The sequence below is a fragment of the Lycorma delicatula genome, chromosome 1, assembly GCF_047948215.1.
Source record: "Lycorma delicatula isolate Av1 chromosome 1, ASM4794821v1, whole genome shotgun sequence".
NCBI lineage: Eukaryota > Metazoa > Arthropoda > Insecta > Hemiptera > Fulgoridae > Lycorma > Lycorma delicatula.
The window spans coordinates 283,332,632-283,353,875 of NC_134455.1; the positions used below are offsets into that span (position 1 = coordinate 283,332,632).

At 29.2% G+C, this 21,244-nt stretch overlaps 1 protein-coding gene across 17 annotated transcripts in view; it reads left to right on the plus strand.

Annotated features, from left to right (window-relative positions):
• Positions 1-21,244, plus strand: part of LOC142332279 (uncharacterized) — a 663,646-nt gene that overhangs the window by 480,056 nt on the left and 162,346 nt on the right. For all 17 annotated transcript variants that reach the window (XM_075378625.1, XM_075378616.1, XM_075378717.1 and 14 more), the window contains one exon: positions 12,122-12,227. In XM_075378625.1, coding sequence (XP_075234740.1) covers positions 12,122-12,227 — 106 coding nt within the window. The remainder of the gene's footprint in view (positions 1-12,121; positions 12,228-21,244) is intronic.

Sequence of the window (21,244 nt, forward strand, 5' to 3'; positions counted from 1 at the left end):
TCATAAAATTTCTAAACCCCGGACATTTTTTCAACCCTGGAAAGCACTAAAAAACCAGGACTTTCCAGGCTAATCCCAGACATATGGTAAGTCTACCCATGTTGACCTATTATTAGAAAAAAAAATTAGTTGTATTATGAATTAAAGTAAAAAAAAAAAAATAATGAAAAGTGTAGGAAGAAAGATAAACATATAGACGTCAAGAAAGAGGATCTTACAAAAATTGTATGTTAACGAAAATGAGTTGAAATTAAAAGATAAGGAATGAGATCTGTCGACCAGCCAAAATTTTGGTGACAAAAAATATTGAAAAATATAAAATTTGCTGAGTATGAAATTTTGTTTGTTTATTAAATAATAGTTGTTAAATAAATAGTGTATGATGTTAAGATTGATGTGAGTAATTAAATTTACACAATTGTGTTCATAAATGCCATAGTGCATTCATAAAAAAGTATGCTTTCATGTCATTAAATAGCACTGGTAAAATATTACATTTTGATTGTGAACCATGTCAATTATAAAATGCATTTTTCACAGTCATGATTGAATGTAAGTTCATATTTACTTGATACTATAATTTAAGTAAATTTTACTGCCAATTAAAAGTTTTCCTACAAACATAAAATAAATGTGAATATTATAATTACTGATTTATGCTGCATAGATTCATAGAAATGAATATGAGTTGAATATACAACTAAAACAACTAAACAACTAGGTTTGTTGGTGGTATATACAGGAATTATTTAATAAGAATAAAATAATAAATGACAAAAATAATCCTTAATATAAATTTCCTACCTGTATCAATAAAATTTAAATGTATTCCATCAGAAAATTCTACATATTCGATCTTACATGTTAACAATATTAAATCCATAGTTTAAGGTAAGGGCGTTTACTTACCAACTTTTGTTTTAATAGTTGCATTTACACTATTTATATCTACATGAATCTTAATAATTTAGGCTTATAACATATTAATAATTCAAACTACATGGTGTGATTCATGCAGTAAGGAATAAGAACTGGTAAATTATATAATGTAAACTGTTGACTGTTGGATAAAAAGATAACATAATTAAATATTTGTCCTAGCAGTAAACAATATGTAAATAAATGGAATCTTTTTAACAGAATGTACCAAATTGAACATGACTGTTACAATTTAGGCACAGTGATGTCTCAGCTGATTTGTCATTTTCAGTCTAGTATCAGATTACTTTTAGAGTATAAAAAATAATAAGGGCTTCTTTTATTAAAACTGTCCTATACTTTTATTGTATACAGTAACAGTATTTTTATTATTTTTTATATTTATTCTTTTAAGTAAGATTCGTTACAATTTATAGGGTCTTCCAGGAAGAAATGGGTCTGATGGAAATCCTGGACTACCAGGACTCCCTGTAAGTCATTACTTTTAAATTGAAAAAAATTTTTTTTTATTCCAGCAGGAAATATATGGTGCATTCTTATGGAATTCTTATTTAATCTACTGTTGTAATAGTATTTTTATTGAAGATAATCTTTTAGCTTTATTGTTCCAGGTATTAAGTCTTAATTTTTGTGTATGATTTTTGTATTTTGGTAATTATCTTTTTTATACTGTTAAAGTTTTATTATAGTTATTTTTTTACTTTGTTTAGAAACTGGCAGAAAATCTTGTAGAAAATCTTTGTTTCTATTTTACTAAGAAATATAATTCAATAAAACTGTTCTTAAGCAGCAATCCCTCTGAAAGTTAATGTGTTCTGAAATTCAATCTGAAAAGTATGTTTATTTTTCTTTAAAAAAAATTTTTTAAAGTTTCCTTTTATGACTAATTTCACTAACCCAACTACTTTCATATATGAGTTTTCAGCCAAGCTCTTATCTTCTAAGAATTTTCCACTGGCTTTTTTTCTACAATTCATTACAAAACGTCTCCTCAACCCATTTAATTTTCAATGTATCTTCTCAAAACATTAAAAAAATCTAATATGGACACCACATGACTTCCTTGTATGCCTATTAAATTACATATATACATTTTTTTTAAATGAAAAGTACATAAATTTCATTAATAACTTCTGATATTTTTTTTTATTATTATTGAATTATTATTTATCGTAATTTTTTTTTACAATCGGAGGTTAATAATCATTAATAAATCAATATATTTAAATTAAAAAAAAAGGAGATGAGTCGGATTTGAACCAATGTGCCTTCCCCTTGTAAAATCCAAATATTTCATTAATTAAAATTTTATTTGGCTATTACTCTGGAACCAATGAAAATAAGAACCAGTTATGATATATCATTGAATAGCTCTTAAATAGGGCTTATTACTGCAGTTAAAAAGTCCAAAATCCAATTTTTTTGAATTTTGTGCTTTTTTGGAGACTTTTGGTCCAGTTGATTGCAATCAAAAGGAGAGGTGCACAACTAGATGTTACAACAGTCCTATATCCAACATTTCAAAATCCTATGACTAATCATTTTTGTGATATATACGCACATACGTATGTACATACAGACGTCATGCCAAATTAGTCAAAATTGATTCAGGAATGGTCAAAATGGACATTTCCGTTGAAATCTGAAAACTGAAATTTTTTGCAATCACAGTACTTCTTTACTTCGTACAATGAACTAAAAAAGGATGTCCTTCAGCTTTCTGTGTTTCCAATTGTCTACAAAATATTATACAATATTGACAAATATTTTTAAAAATCTGTTTTTAGTTTCTTAATTATAATAAAATTTTTAAACTCCTTAATTTAATTGTCAGTTATCTTAATATTGAATGTACCAATTTCTCTGTCACTTTTTATTTATTTTCACATTAAATTCTACCCTACCAATGATTAATGCCATTAAGTATTTCTTTTGATTTATTTTTTTATTTCAATTAAAATAAAAATATTCATCAGTGAATCTTAAATATTACATCTCTTTTGCTTAGTGTGGATCAAACTTTTTTCCAAAACTTTAATTACTTCCTAGAGTTGAAAAACTATAGGATTATAGTGCATGGTTGTCTCATTCCCTTCTAAGGTAAAGTCATCATGTGTTTCATGTTTTTTTTTTCTTTTTATTGATGCTAGTCTTTTGTTGTTTCAAATCTAATCACAGATACTTGATTCCTGTTTAGATTATAAATAATAATTTTTTTTCTATGCTTCAACTCTACATTGTCAAAAATTTTAGACATATGTTTCAATTGTTTCCCTTGTACAGGACACAAATGATTTCTAAACATCAGTTGTTCTTTACTTACTTATCACCTTCCACCTCATGTTCTATTTTTTCTGATGTTTTCTAATTAGTATTTTATGCAAATATCGAACTGATGTAATTCCAGCTATTACTTTAACTTTAAATGCAATTCCAATTGTACTTTTATTGAAAGACATTTCTTGAGTTCCACATATTTTCATACTAACGTCTGCAGCCTACTCAGTCCTACTTTCCAATATAATTTGGGTGCTGTATCATTTAACCATACAATATTTATTTATTTTTTTTTAATAATTCCGAGTTCAAACTGATTTGATATTAGCATATAAAGTGTACTCCTAACTCATCATCTCTTCTTCCAAATTTGTTTTCTTATTTTCACTTATCAGCCCTTTATTTATTTGTTTATTTTTAAAATTATTTATATATATTTTTTTTATTTGTTTATTATCTTAGTTAACTGTGTACTATAGTTATTACCTAGCTTTTTCTACTTTCTACTACTGGTTTTCCCTCTGTGCTTTATTTACTAATAACTTTAGATTCCACTTCTCTGGAAGTGTTTTCTTATTCTTGTTTGTGATATCTATATCTTCTGTAAAATTATTTGCTTTTCTACTTAAGAATATTTTCCCTTCAAAAGTTTTTTTGTTTAATGTTTTGCATTATGTTTTAACCAATACCTTTTCTTGCCAATCTCATCTTCTCCTTTTCTATATGTTTTCTCTTATGTTGGTTGATCATTAGCAGTATACATTTAGCTAACCATGTTATGCTGCTATCTCTTTACATACCATAGAGGGAATATATGTTTTTTTTTTATGATATTTAAAAAATAAATAAATGCACTGATAAACATAATTTTTGTTTCCTAACATGTGATACACAATTTTAATCTGTTTTTTGATGCTGAAAACGAATATGAATTCAGAATCTTTATATAACCCACCATTTTTGAAAAATTTCTAAATTTTAATTATAGGATTTTTTTTCAATGTATATACTGTTTTAAACTCTTATATTGTATTTTGTTAGCTCATTTTTTTATTGTTCAACTTTGTTAACATAATTTGTAAGCTATAAATAAATAATACTAGACAAAGAATTAAATCATATCATAGTCGCGTATTATGATACTGTGATATGTTTATGATCTTATGATTATCATATCTAATACTAAAGAGTGAGCCTTCATGGACAAGATTAATCATATCTGTGCAGGGTCAAAACATGTAGCTGAAAACACAGCTGTGTTGTTTGTATTAAGCTCTGGCTTTAGGAATGAATTAATTTTGTTCAGTCTTATTGCTGTCTTAAGTTTGTTAACAGTGCAGTGTCATAATGCCTCGAAATTGTGTAAATGATGTGGATGTCTTTTGTTATGTATGTGGTGAGTTTACCATAAAATCAAATAGAAAAAACATTACACCTTTAATTAAAAAAGCATATCATTTGCACTTTCAGTGTAAAATTGCTGATCAGGGTAAGACATGGGCGTCTCATATAGTATGCTCTAAATGTTCTGTATATTTAAGAGGCTGGCTGAAAGGTACACAGAAGGCTTTGTCATTTGTGTATCTATGGTTTGGCATGAAGCAAAGGATCCAATTGTAACCAATTGTTACTTTTGTTTAACGAGTGTGTCTGGAATTTCTAAAAAATCTAAGCATACTGTAGAATATCCTTCATTGCAATCTATAATCAGGCCTGTACTCACAGTGAAATTATTCGAGTTCCTGAGCCACCTGTGAATGTATGTTTCGCAAACAGCGATGAAGAATCAGGCAGTGATGAAGAAGATAACAATGATTTTTATTTTGAATTATCTCGTTATAAGCCACATCATACATCACAAGGTGAATTAAATGACTTGGTTAGGGATTTAAATCATACATCACAAGGTGAATTAAATGACTTGGTTAGGTATTTAAATCATACATCACAAGGTGAATTAAATGACTTGGTTAGGGATTTAAATTGATTAAAAAATCAAACTGAACTGTTGGGACCAAGACTGCAAGATTGGAATTTACTTTAAAAAAATACAAAAATTTCGGGCTTTTGAAGCCGACAAAAAGAACTTTCTCAGTACTTTATTGATGAAAATAATTTGGTTTACTGCACAAATATTGATGGCTTATATTGCACTTAGGACAAGTTCATAAACCTGAGGACTGGCGCCTTTTTATAGAATCATCCAAGTATAGTTTAAAAATTTTTCTACTACACAACAGTAACAGTTATCCTTCAATAGCAATCGCTGCTTATGGTATTAATTTAAAAGAGACATTACGATGTTATGAAAGTTTCTTGAAAAAATAAATGATAAAAAACATAGCTGGAACATATGTGGTGATTGGAAAGTTATAGCTATTTTGTTAGGCATGCAGTTAGGCTATAATAAGTTCATGTGTTTTCTTTGCAAATAGGACAGCCAAGCTAGGAATAAACTTTATGTTACAAGAGTGGAAGAAACGAGGCAACTTAACTCCAAATGGGAAAAATATTATTCATGAGCCCTTAGTTGAACCCAAAATATTTTTACTCCCTCTCCATATCAAGCTAGAACTAATGAAAAATTTTGTAAAAGCAATGAAGGATAGTCATGGATTTTTGTACATCAGGCAGAAATTTCCGAATGTAATTGAAGGAAAAATTAATGAAGGAATATTTGTTGGTCCTCAAATAAGAGAGTTGGTCAAAGATGATCTATTTAACTCAATGTTAAGTAATGTAGAAAGTGCAGCTTGGGCTTCATTTAAAGACATTTGCAAAATTTTTCTCAGCAAACAAAAGAATATGACAGTTACCACGATATTGTTAATCAACTTCTTAATTCATACAGAGCTATGGAATGTAATATGTCTTTGAAAATACATTTCCTCCACTCTCATCTGGATTTTTTCCCGGACAATCTTGGAGACGTAAGTGATGAACACTGTGAACGTTTCCACCAAGACATTTCAGTGATTGAAAGCCACTAAAAAGGGAAATGGAGTACCAACATGCTAACCCATTACTGTTGGTATTTATAAAAGAAAAGCATCACCAAAATTATTCTTACACAGTTATTGCCAAGCAAAATTATAAATTTTACAGATTTTAACTATATTTTCCCTTAATTTTTTTTTTAAGCATAATTTATTTAAAACTAAGAGTGATAAAAAAATTGTATTTACAGATCTGTAATGTATGCAGAAAAGCAGTTCAAGAAATGGTATCACACTTAGAGAAACATTAAATAATTGTCTTTTTGTCTATCAGTAATTTCAATCAACAAATAATAAACATCAGCAAATAAATAGTAACAATAGGCAGTGAAATTGCATCCAGTGTGTTTTTTTAGACCAACTTCTTTGGTATTTATGAATTAGTTTATTAAGTGTTGAATATTCTACATCATTGTCATTTTATCTTTACATGCTTCAGTTCCCAGGTTGCTAACTCCTAAGTTGTTCCTAATATTGCAAAACAATCAGTATTCACAATTGTCTCATAGAAATGGTAAGGATAATTGTCATGTTATGGTGTGGTAAGTAAAGTACCATTTTATCCAGAACCCTGTAGTACTCAACTTAGATTATACTGAAATTTTATTATTTGCCCATTTGGTGATTAAAAACATACTTTTCATTGTAAATCTGTAGAAAAAATTTTATAAAATTTTAATTTTAATAATTTATTTAATGATTCTCTATTAGTTATATCTATTAGTTGATTAATTTCATACTTATAATATGTAAATGATTTTTTTTTAATTCATTTCTTTTTTTATTCTCTTATTAATAAAATTTGTTGCTGAAAATAAAGGTATTGGAATATTTTAGAGGCATGTTGCTTAAGAGGGGTTTTGCTGTTGTAACACTCAATATTGATTTCTAGCATGACATCTGGTAATATTTGTTGATGTATTTTATGTGTTGTAACATTTTCAGGTTTATAATGTCCTAATTGGAATCAGATATTTGTAATATCATAATTATTTATTCTTTTGTATTTAATTAATTAGCTAAGTTTTTTTTACCTACTTTTATTTGTATGTGGGGTTTCAGTTAATGAATATTCAGTTAATTTGAAAAACTGAAGTATGGATTTTCTAAACTTATTCTTTCTTAGCGGGAATTTAAAGCCAATAGTATTGCATCTGTTATTGTCAACAAACAGATTTTAATATTTTTGGTACCCTTTGACAATTTATGTACACATGAAGTAATTACGGGATGCAAACTCATTCTTGTATTACTTCTAGATTAGTTAAGTTTATTAATAATGTAATCAGTGTCAGCTAAGATCTGCAGTAGAGTAATATATTAGGATAGTGGAGTAGATGCAGGCTGTCCTGAACTCCTGTTCAATTATTTAGTTCATTTTTTATGTATTGACTTCTTACCATATGATATTCATTTACATATAAGTTTTAAATGTGCACACAAATTTTGTCATGCTTCTCTCATTGAGATTGTAAATAATATTTACAATTTATAAATGAATTAGTTGAACAAGATCAAATATTTACAAAAAAGTTTGAATAACATTTTTTTTTTTACTAAAAAAATTATATATTTTTAAAAATTACTTTCATTAAATTAAAGTAGTTGTTTTTAATTTTTTTTAAGCTTTTTACCGACAGACTGATGAAATCATATTTATTTTTTTTTTTTTTTGTGGAGAAATGTATGAAAATATATACTAGTTAAAGTAAATTTGTGTATCTCATATTTTGTAAGGAACTGGGGTTTTAAATGGAGATTGTATAATACGTAGATAAATACAAATAAAATGTTGAGCAATTAAAAAATTTAGACATTAGAACATAAAAATGTGAAACTTTTGAATTAGTTATTGTATGAAAGCCAAGGTAGAGAGAGGTACTGTTCTGTTAGTGGGAGAAAAAATTGACTTAGTTGAGAATATTAAAACTAAGCATATGATTAATCTCAACGCTTAGTTGAGACTAATCATACTTCTGTTTGAATATAAAGCCCTTGTGATTGATGTGTGTGATTAACTGCTATTCCTTTCTGTAGTCTACATGTTTACTTAATCTACTTTTACAATTACTGATTGAAATAAATTTATTTTTAGTAAATAATTGCTGTTTGACAGATGTTTAATAATATGTTTTATTATGGTAATTAATTAAAAGGTTTAACTTTTATAAACAATATAAATAAGATATAACAAATGAATAACTAAACATCGCCTACTTTAAACAGTTCAATGGTCTTAGTTCCAATGTTTAATGTTGCATTTTCTCTCCAAAAATAAGGCTAATCATATCCATAATAATGTTAAAAGAATGCATGCAATATTATTAATTGCTACTAATGGTTAAATCCAATTATAGCCACTATACTAAATGAGATCTTTAAGTTAGCTAACACATATTCTTTACAAGGAACTGCTTACATATCGTATTTAGAGACTGAAATGAAACGTGAAATTTTACTTACAGTAATTGCTGCTGATAGAAATATTCTTCTTATATGAGTACTATGATATAAAATAACGTTGTAGTGTAAGTAAAATAACATCAGTGTTATTTTACATGTAGAAAATTGTAGGTTGTAACATATTATTGTTACCATCTACATCCTGGTATGGTGCATTTTGATTACACTGCGATTAAAAAAAGACAAAGTGTGGTATTAGAATAACGAACTGCAACAAAGCAAATTTGTAAAATACATGTTTAAATGTTGTTATTTTCTCTCATAAATTAGTTAAAAGAGTTATACTACTTCTCTGATTCATTATAATAGTAATAATGTTATATTTATTTAATTACAATCTGGAAATTACAATGAAGCTAAGTAAAGCTATTGTATAGTCAATTAAAAAAATTGACAAACAATAATTTTGAATTGTTTTTTATTTGTCAAGTAACGTTAAACGTTTAAGTTTTTGCATTAGGTGTAAAGCTATAGAGTTTAGATATATTAAGTGAACTGAATTATGAACTATATAAATTAAAAATGTGCTCTATTTCACTGTTTGTTTAAAAAAAATTATATTCTAGTTTCTGTGATGAGATTAATAGCTTTTTTTATATAACAATTAAGTTATTTTTTATTAATGCTTATGACATAAATTTTCTTTTTTCATAATAAAAAAAGTATGGTAGATTAAAAAAATGAAGCCATTTATACTATGTAAATAGTAATGTGCAGAAGTTTGGAAAGAAAGGAAATAATATGAAAATAAAACTAATAGAACATTTTATAGATAACACTAGCTTTTTTTTTAACTCAATTACAGTCTTATTAAGGTGTTAGCATTTTGTGTTGTGCTAATAATTAACAACCTTGCACTAATAATGCTCCATAACATTGCATGCCTTATTTAAAATTTCTTTGATCTGTGGTTTATCATTTGTCAATAATTAATTCTACTAATGATATTGGTGATAGTATAATATTTTGTAATTACCATGTGTTTTTTAAGTTGCTCAAAATATAATAAAAAATTTTTTTTAACAATTTTACACTTATGGTTTGTGTTCATTTGTTACTTTTTTCTGATATCTATTAATTTAAGTGTGTAAGTACATCTTAATATTTTCAGATTATGTTATTGTATTTAAGAATATGTTTTTATTCCTAACTATTTAAATTGTTTTGTAATGTTTTAATGTACTGCTTCAGCAGTCTACAAACCTTTTCTTTTAAAACTTATGTAATTATTCTTAGTTTGAGTTTGTTATAGTAACAGTAAAGTAGTAATCAAGGAAATTTTTTTTTTTTTTTCATGGATGGAAATTCTTAGAGCCCCAACAGTCCATACTGAAGGGGAGCATGGGTCTTTATTCAAAAAACTCCTCCCTATTTGCTATAGCCTAACCTGATATCCTCCATATGGTATTACCCAGGCTGCTGTATGACTCAGGAAACTACTTCAAGAGAGGTGGTTCAGAAAGTCCCAGACACATCAGTAGCAAAAGGTAATCCCTAATGTGGCCCCCCAGGTACTTCTGTGTCCAAGGTGTCTTCTTGCCACACCCCTTTTAGCATTTACTGCTGTTGCTTGTCTGCCATCTTGGTCTGAAGTATATCATTGCTATTCTCTTCCAACAGTCTTCGCTTTGGACCGTCCTTTGCATCAGACTGGCAGGGCTGAGCCTTCTGTAAAACCTTTGCATGTTCTCCTCTCTTTGGTCCACTTACTGCACCTGATTGAGCCTGTTGCCACATCTGTTATACTTCAGCACACAATTCACTATATGTACTTTGATTGACTTCACTGTTGATGCCAGCAATCTTCTTTTTGATGATTGAGGACCCGCTATTTTGACATTAGCCTAGAAAGCACTTTGGCAGTTCTCTTTGCTTTTTGAGCCTTTTCCACATGCCTCCCAAACATTCAGACATCCAGATATTTAATCGCTGTAACAGGCTCAACAACTACTTCACCCACCTGTATCTGGATTCGCAGAAGCTTCCTCCTTCAGGATGTGATGATCACCTCTGTCTTTCTGCAGCAAGACTCAGCCCCTCCCTTCCAGTCATGCCTTAGTCATGGCTTTGGCATCATTGGTTCTTGCTACAAGACTTTGGGCTGTTTTGTCTGCCACAACTAGAGCAACATCATCAGCGAGCCCATCAGCTCCACAGTCTCCACCCATACCAAATTAAGAAGCCTATTATACCATATTCCCCAACAGAGATCCTAGTAACAAATACTGGGGAACACCACATTCCATAGAGAATTCCACTTATACCTATATTAACCTGCAGAGGTTCAGAGATATGTTTCTTCTTTCCAGGTCATCCATTAAGGCTGACCACCTCACATTATTAAGACCTTCTTGATATCCAGGCAGGCAACCAGTAGCAGCTTTCTGGTATGCCAGGTGAAAATAATTGTCTTGTCTACTATAAATACCACTCTATTAAGTGCATCAATGGTGGACCTTCCCTCCTGAAAGTGCTGTATTGGCAATCTGAAAGTGCATCATTTCCCTCTGCTTTCTCCTTCAGCCTCTTTGTTATGAGTGCCTCAAACAATTTCCCTGCAAGTGTTAAGTAGGTAAACCGGTCTTTCCCCATGGGATCCTGCTGTACAGGTTTATAAGCAGAACCAATCTGGTATATTTCCAATCCAGTGGCACCATTTATTGATTACTGCCCCTAAAAACCATAAGTGATACAACATCTCCCACTACCTTAGCCGCCTCTGCTGGATTCCTGGGCTTTTGTCGGAATCTAACTTCTTGCTGGCCATTTGGAGCTTCTTTACTATGAAATATGGTACGTCTAGTGTGACTATCTAAATCCGTCGTATCAGCTCAGTTCTAGGAACAATTATCCTATCACACACTCCAATTTGATTTATTTACAGACAAGAAGGACACTGCTGAATTTTCCTGTAGCAGTCCTTTACCCATTAATTTTCATTTTTATTTCATTTAATACTACAGAATAGAACTTACAATCAATAATTGCATGATAATAACTAACCATCTTACAGGTCAATAAAGTGTAAAAATAAACTATAATACATAACAATAAAATAAACTCACAAGTATATGAAAATATAAAAGAAATTACACATACCCAATTTAAAAATTCACAATGTCATATATACCCTGCTATAGCTCAAACTTTCACATTTAATTTAAGACCACTCACGTAACAATACATACATTAGAGCAGCAAAAAACAGCAGCCAAATGATAGCAAAAACAGGACACATCTGTACACTTCAGTCTAACTCCAACTCCATTAATCAAGAAAAACTGGTTATCGTGTTGTGAAGATTAACTCTGGTATCAGTTATAAAAAAAAATACACTAAATGTATTAAATCTATTAATAAATGTTAATATGTAGTATCACTGAATTAGCTCTTTTATTTTGTAGTGTATTTCAGTGTTAAACATTTAACTAATGTTATCAATACAGGGTGAAAAAGGAGATAAAGGTGAACGAGGACTAACAACAACACTGAAGGGTGATCAGTTTCCAACTGGCATTATTGAAGGACCTCCAGGACCACCTGGACCTCCAGGTAGGATTACATTATTTTTAAGTCTTTTTTACTCTTATGATGTTAGTGACTGAAACTTATTTAAGCATATAAAAGATTTTATTAATGAACAGAAGTAGAAAGTAACTGTGGTCATAATTTTTTGAATATGTTCTCTATTATCATTTTTAAGTTATATGAGAAATTTATTATAAAAGTTTGTTTAGAATGAGAATACTTAATCAGCTATGTGTGCATTAAATAAAGATCTAGGGTAATTTTTATTTATGCAATAAAGATTTGTAAGAAATTAGTTTCTGTAGCCTTTGTAAATAACTAGCCATAATTATTATGGTTATTATAAGTAATGACAAATAATTTGTCATTTTTCATATCTTCTTAGCTATTTTTAGTGCTGATTGAGTTAGAAAGATTTTTCTGTAATTTTTTGGAACACTAAATTGGATAGAATTTCATTTAAACCGGTAAATATTTTTCTTTATTAAAATTTTTAACTTGCAGGGAAAAATATATTCTTTTGGAATGAATTACATCATAAATTTTTATGTATGCAGAAATGTTAGAAAAGTATGAATACTCTTTTATTACAAATCAAATACTAGATGACATAAACTTACATAAATGCATGTAGCTAAAAAATAAAAAAATATATACTAGGATTGAATAAATCAGCAAATTAAGGACATTGTAAACATTATTTTTTCCTCATATCTTTCTTCACACCAACTGTGCCTATTTTCTTTCTTCTTAATACTTTTTATTTACTGAAACCATTGCTTTAAGTAATTACTCATTTTACTTCATCACTTCCACGCTAAAAATATATTTTATCTACAGCACATAATTTAAGTTATAATCTTCACTATTTTCTCTAGATTTTTGCTCAAGATTAGATTTTTAACCAAGCAATATTCAAAGCTGTGTAACCATTTTGTAATATTATTTTTCAGTATTAGTTATTAAAATTTTACTCAACTAAATTTCAAAAAAAATTATTATGTTTATAGTTATTAAATATGTTAGCAAAATATACACAATAATTTATAAAATATTTTATAATTATAAAACCAAAATAAAATTCTGTCATTATTGTTGAGTTTTTAGAAGGTTCAGATATATCTACTCTTCATGAACACAAGATATTTCTATTTACCCATTCAAATAGTTTATCAGTATTTTTTTATTTTCAATAGTTCGGGCGTGATTATTTGCTTTATCACTTTGAGTTTTGTTTTTTTTTTAAGTGTTAAACATTATTTGCTGTAAAGAGTCCAGTTGTACAAAAACATACTAAAACAAACTTTAATTATGTCTACTCCTATTTTCTAAAGAATTGTAGATTCTACACCTGATGTAATGATTAAGAAACTTTTACATTTATCTGTGAAGTAACAGTCGCCTGTTATTTGGAATTTTATGTATTGTACAAAACACAATATGGTATAGCAAAACACAATATGTACATGTTACTACTTCATACTTATGTGGCTACTGTAATCTTTCCCACAATTGGTAGATTTTTTTGACTTTTGCTTTAATAAATTTTTATTATATCATCAATATTAATTTTACACCGTATAAGTTTTATTATTTTGGAGCTATTTTACCCTTTTATTAATAAAATTCCAGGCGATGATAATGCTCAGGCGTTTTTCATCCCCAAACCAAAAAAAAACAGTTGGTAGAGGTTCATCCCATTTTTTATGTCAGTTTTCTTTTAGGTTTTCTTCAAGTAAGCAGAAAATTTCACAAATAATGTAAAAAAATAAGATGTTGTATGGTATTAAACTCATTTTTTTTGTTAAATGGTTCATTAAAGTTGTACTCGTCAAATAATTATTTTCTCACTAGGAGTACAATAAAAGTAAATTAGCTAATCATTAGAAAAAAGAATTACATAATTAAACAATAGCAGGACAGGTATGTGCAACAATTCAGTAAATCAGCTACTTCTACAACAATGTGTAAAATTGATAAATTTTTCCATTTATATTTAGGTTTATTCATCTGTGATGTATGTATAAAGTTAATTTTGGGAAGTTATAATTTATCATAGAAATTTGTGGTAACAGATTACAACTTTATTCTCTACGTAATGACTTTTTTTTTGAGAGTAAAAAGTTATAAATAATATTGTTCAGGTGTAGTTCTATATGCATAGTTTATATATATATATAAATGGCTGGTCTCACTCCAGGAGACCAAAATCTGCCACAGATTATGAAAGAGTCTTTAGATGTTACAGATTGAACATTGGTGACAATTATACAATTGCACGATTGGTGACAGGACTCTCACCAACTATTCAGAATGTACTTAACACTTTCAATCTATTTAACTTTTAGGCTGATAAACCAGCAACTTTTGTAATGTTCAATAATTTCAATAAAAGCTGTATACATAAAGCTGGCTATCAAGGCTTAGAGTATTTTTTTGGACGTATGATCATTCTTGACAATAGTGTTCCCAACCTGATTTCATCTTCAGATCATTACAGGACTGGACTCTTGGTCATGGATTTTGGATATGGATTTACACCACCTTTAGAACTGGTGATGTGGCAGCCAGGTCAATGTGATTGCAGGTGTAACAGAGACCCTCGGTTGCCCCCCTCCTTGCAATGGCAAGACTCTCTGCCAAGACATATATGCCAGTTTCTCCGGAGACCTGGGTGGAACTCCTGGTGGCTAGCATGCTTTGGAAGGGATAAACTTTGTATGCAAAATCTTGAACAATCAAACATGGCAGAGGATTCAAGTAAACATCCCTTTTTACAAACAGCTGATTTGCCAGAAGCGAAACTGAAATTAATAATGACTCTGTAAGAATTATAAATGAACTTAGAAGTCAATTACAGCTATTTATTGGTAGTAGTACACCCAATCCCAGGTATCTTATTACAGCAAGAGAGAATGGCAACTTCTCTAAAATGAGCCTAATCTTGATTGCTCTCAATATTACCAGCTGTGTTGGTGGCCATGTTAAAGAAATTCACCAAACATTTAATGGGCTGTACGTAGAAACTGTGAATGATGGCCAGACACAGAAAATTATTGCATTCAAAAACATTGCTGAGTTCCCTGTGCTTGTTCAACCACATAACCATAATTTATCAAAAGGAGCTGTTTATTACGATTTAATTAACTGCAATGGTGAAGAAATAGTTGAAGAACTATCATGTCAAGGTGTAATTGAATGTTGAAGGCTGAGCATGAGAAAAGTGGTGAGATTCTGCTCTCTGCTTCTTATCTGCTAACATTCAATAGACCTTCCTTGCCCAAGAAGGTGCATCCTGGCATACATAGTTCAGATGTATGAGCTTTCATACTGCAACTTATACGTTGCTTTAAGTGCCAATGCTTTGTACATACTGCATTCAGATGTGAAAGATAACAAATCTGCATGTGTGTTAAGGCAAGTCATGAAGGAGAGCCATGCAAAGAAACAACTGCTGTAACAACTGTTTCTATCAACTGTAAAAGGTAACATAAAAGCCGTTGTAGAAACTGTCCAATTTACAAAATGGAAACTGCAATTCAGGAGGTGTAAACACTGCAAAAGGTCAGCTATCCTGAAGCAAGGAAAATTGTCAGCAGCTGAATACCTCTACCTACATCGACTTATAGAAAAATTTCTTCTTCTGAACGTTGATGCAGAACATCTACTTTTAATCCTTGTGGCTATGATTGAGAGAATCATAGATAATAAAATGAAATCTTCTCTTCCAAAAAAAAACTATAAGACTAGCCAAGATATAGCCACAAGTAAAAATATTAAAGAAACATCTGAGCTAAGCCAAAAGAACTCAACTGAACATGCAGCTAAGGAGTTTCCAAAAAGCACAGATGACTACTAAAGAGAGGGCGAGTATTTCAGCACCCCAAAAATTTCAGCAGGGAATGCATCCAGTCTAGACTTGGATGCATTACTCCTCTCTGCTTCACCTGGGCTGGTGTCATCCAACATTGGCTGCAGGGGGCATCCTCTCCATGATATCCTGTCTTCAGAGGTGAAGACTTTTTTCTTTTTTTTTTCCAGAGGTGAAGGCTGTCAGGAAGATGGTGAAAAAAAATAAAAAAAGGATAGCCTAAGGGAAAACCTAAGCAATACATGTATGTTTTACGATTAATGTCAAGAGGACTGATTTTTTTTAATGTTTTTTTGTGTGCTGTGTTTTCTAAGCTGCTAATGATTGTATTTTAAGGATATGTTTTTAATAATTGCTAGGCCTTTGCACCTGTTTTGAAACTTTTTACAAAATTTCTTTACAAATGGATTGTATGTTTTTAAGTGGCTAGTGTCCTGTACAACCTTATCATCTTGTGTTCTTTTGGTGTTTTAAAGTTCTATGATAAGGTTGTTTTCAGGATTATCTGTTTGACAAAACTTTTCTTTGACTTCATCGCTATTTCTTACTATGGGGAAGTTTTTCAGCTTGGGACAAGGGCTAATGAAGCAAAGTAGATGCAAAAAAAAATTAGTCTTGTTGTTGTTTTGAGTTAAAACATATTGAAAATTAATAAAAATTAATTATTACTTAACAAAAATAAGGAAAAGGAACACCTCTTATAAAAGAAGCGTGTGTATAAACAATAATAACCAATGCCAAAATGTGAAAAGATTTCAAAGAATTCTACATCTGAGCCTTACACAAATGAATAAAAATGTTTCTGCTTCTGTTGCAGTTTCTAACTACTTATATCAGTGTACAGGAAATACTAAAGATAATATTCATTAAATTCCTAGAAACCCTGTTTGAATATAGCCTTACAGTCATTTATATTAACCTTAAATAAGAATAATGTCTGGGCTAGACATTCACATGATATGAATGTCTGGTCTGGTATTGATATTGATATAAATCAATAATAGACATATTGGCTACACATGGACATGGTAAACTGGACTATTCCAAAGATAGCAAGGGCAGGGAACTCAAAATGTTAAATATGATATTAGTAGTTGATTTTAAAGGATGTATGTTGTTTTTTAGGAAGTCTGACAACATCCTTAATTACTAGAGGATAAGTTTGGTTACCAGGTTTTTTCTGCATTGTGCTACATATTCAAGTTCTATTTATTCATTTATATTTTCAGATGAAGGTCTGTTTATATTGTATGGCAAGGGGTTAGTCAACAATTTAATAGTTATTAAAGCTTCAAAAATCCTCACTAGTCATTCTTAAAAAATTGTTACTATGCACAGGACATCATAGAGCATTTTATCAAGAGTAAAACGACATAACAATATTAGGAATGGCAAATTTTAAATAGTTTTATTTCCAAATATGGTGGACAGCCATAGATTAGTAGTGAAACGACCTACTAGGTCACAAACCTTGTTACTATTGGATTGTTTCTTTTGAAGACATGTGAAAGCAATCTTTACAAAAGTAACACTAATATTACCTAAAAATAGGTATTTTTATTTTATATTTGATAAATATATTTATATAATCTTTAAAATTATAGAAGAAATTTTTAGTAGGTTTTATATCATTAAAAGCACTTTGAATGCCTTTTTAGATGGATTAATGGACTCGGAAAATTAAGTTTATGAATTGATTAAATGACAGATGACCATGTTTAATTAGTTCATTACAATTTTTTAATTTCCTAGTTTCTAACTTTGTTTCAATTAATATCAGCTTGTTTGCTGCAAGTTATTTGTTTGTAATACTACTGAAAAATTACCCATTTATTGTGAGATTTTGTAAGCTATTACATATAATTTTTAAGTATTGTAATATTTTTATGTTTAATTACATGAATAATTAAGAATGATCTATTTAATTCAATGTGATGAAGAAAAATGTATTTCAATATTGTTTCACTGGTTTTATTTTCTACAAAAATGTATTCATTCATCTTAATTTATCTTGAAAAGATTGCATTTATATATGGTTTTCATCATTGTTTTCTTCTAGTCAAATTTTAAATTAAAAATTATATTATGGCCATTGTACCAATTAAAAAATTAAAGTTGAATTCAACATAATGGACAGAAATTTCAAATCTACTACAATATATTTTTGTAGCCATATACATTTGTTTGTGTTGGAATGTTTTTACTCTCAGTGTTGTAGTTTGATAATATTAGAATCCTTCCATACTTTTCTAACATTAGTATGTAAGTGTAAATCATCAGATTTCTTCACTGTTTATTATTTTATGTGATATTACCTTTAGTTTTTATATGCTATCTAATCATAATAAATGGAATTAATGTGTCTGATACGAGTTTAACCAAGCTTATTTATCTGTATTTTTGTGATTTTTTAGTTTTCTTTTGTTCCTTCTTTCTCTAAGTATTTTATATTAATCCTGTTTTTCAGTTATATTTATCTAATTGATAATACAGTAGTTTATGCATACAGTAGAAGCTATTAGTACTTATTTAAAAGGGTATTTTGAGATGCAGTAATCATAATACCATTTCTGCTTCTGAATCTCAACATTTAGATTTTCACATGGGAATATTATTTTTAAAAAGTGTTCTTTACGTCTAGATTTAGAAAAAAATCTCAAAGAAATTCTCATTTCTTAAATCAGTCTGTTTTGTTCTTCACATATGTTAAAAGTTAGATTTTTGACAGTTTAGGTTTACCTGGGTGGCCAGAATAACATAGAGTCGCTAAAAAGGAATAGAATGCCCTTTTCATGCTGAAGTAATGTCTCCATGACAGTCAGATTAAACATCTAATTTGATTGTCTTTTCAAGTTATTGTATTCAAGTTTAGTATCTTTTAATTTTTTTTCTTATTCATTATATAAAATCAATCTTTTAATACAAATTTAAGATTGATTTTTTACCTTGTGTATTTTAATCTTTTGTAGTTTTTAAGTTAAAGACTTACATTTTTTAACTTTTGGCATTTGGAAATGAACAGGTCTTGATTTGTAAACTAGAAGGCATATATTTCAATAAATGAAATATTATTACCATTTAAAAAAAAAATGTTAATTTTAATTTGCTATATTATTTAATCCAGATACAGGAAATTAGTGTTTCAAGGGGATTTAACATGAAGTTTGTCAATATTCTTTGAGTTAAAGTTGTTATTAAATGTATTTTGGGATTGTATTGCTTTAACTATTTGTCATATTTCATAGATAGCTTATTATAGTGTGACATATATAGTCACACTATATTGCTGATTTCTTTAAATTTTAGGATTTCTGTTGAGTTGATTTCTAAGTTTTTCAGTCAGATTTTTTATTCTGGAAAACACTTAAATCCAATGAAATATAAAAGAAAAAGGACTTTATCCTTCATACAAGAATATTTCCAGTTATTTTATAATGTCCTATTATTAGGCTTACCATATTTTTTTGGATCCAACCCAGCACATATTTTTGAAATTACTTAAAAGTTTTAACAGTTTACTGTAACATTAAACTATATTTATTCAGTTATATTTTTCACTAGACATGACTTTTTTTCAGAAATGGTTTGTTTGTTTTACTTACATCATAAAATTCACCACAAGAAAGTTTTCTGAATTAATTTTAACAGTAGATACGAAAAGTCTACCCTTTTCTGCAGACCAAATGTTCCCCGTAATTGAAAAATCTCTTTTTCAACAGGAGCAAATCACCCAAGCAAAGACATCACAAACTCAACCATTTTAGAAATATTGTAACATGAAATATCAGTTTTTTGAAACATTTTAAAAATTGCTTTCCACTTCTCTTCAATAGTATCTAGTACTTCTTCAGAACTTGAACCACAACATATCCTTTGGTTTTGAATTATGTGGTTTAACAATGTACGTTCATCAAATAGGTCATCAATATTTATGGAATTTTTTTATAATTTCATTAACAACTTGTGCAGCACTCTCTTCTAAATCAGACCAGGCAATTTCAGTTTGTAAATTTATCCACTTAAACTTACTAAGTTTATCAAAACTGGTTCTCCACAACTCGAAGTATTGGATACTAGAATTATAAAAATGTTCTATGCTTGAGAAGAGTTTTTGTTCCTGAACATCATTATTTTTTTTTAGAGTGCATAGCAATTCTTTGGTAGAAGGTGGTATAAATTAGTAGGTTTTTCTTTCCTGAAGTTGATAAATTAATTCAGAATATGTCTGAAATCCTTCTGTTGCTGTGATAGAATTAGATTCCAAATTCAGAACTACATTATTAAATAACTGTAGAGTACCATATAAAAATGTAAAAAACAGTTCACTTTCTACATCTTCAAAAAATAAAATAATAATTTTGGACATTTGTCACAAGATAAGAAGTATGATTTTAGGCCGTAAAAATGGAAAGAATTCTTTCTATTCCAGGTAAAACACTAAGGAAGCATGTACTGCTATGAGGTAATACTTTTATGTAATCTGTTTCCAAAAATTCACAGAAATCTTTAAGTTTTGTTATTCTTACTCTTATATGTGCAAACAATTATAAATTTTTATAACAATAACTTCTATGTCCAGGGGTAGAGAATCACATGCTTTTTGTACTGAATTGTGTACAATGTGGGCTGAACAACCAATTCCTAAAATAGGTCTTTCTAAATCACTTTGAACATTTCTGAACACATTTTCATTCCCCTTTCTCTTCACACCACCAAAATTACTGTTAGTGTTATCAGCAGTATAACAAACCAACTTTTCTTAAATTTTGCATTTTTTCACCCACTGCAAAAGATACTGAATCAAAATTTGAGCAGTTTCTCCTGTTACTTCATCAAAATTTAAAAGTTCAATTCCTTCCTCCAGACTGAAATAACTTACAACAATCAGAACAAGTTTTACTTTACTTCTATTTGAGCTGTACATCATTACTGTTACATAATTAATGTTTTCCAAAGAATGCAGCACATTGTCAAATATAAATGGTGAAATAACGTTAACAATAATTGCCATGGTTTTGGTTCTAGCAGATGAAAATTTTGGGTCATATAATTTTTTAACCAGTTTTGATGAGCAGTCTGATGTTTTGAAACTGAGTTTGTGTTTAGCAGTATGTTATGAAAATGTAGCTTCTTTAGCAGCACACTCCAGATCACTGTTATTGTTACTGCC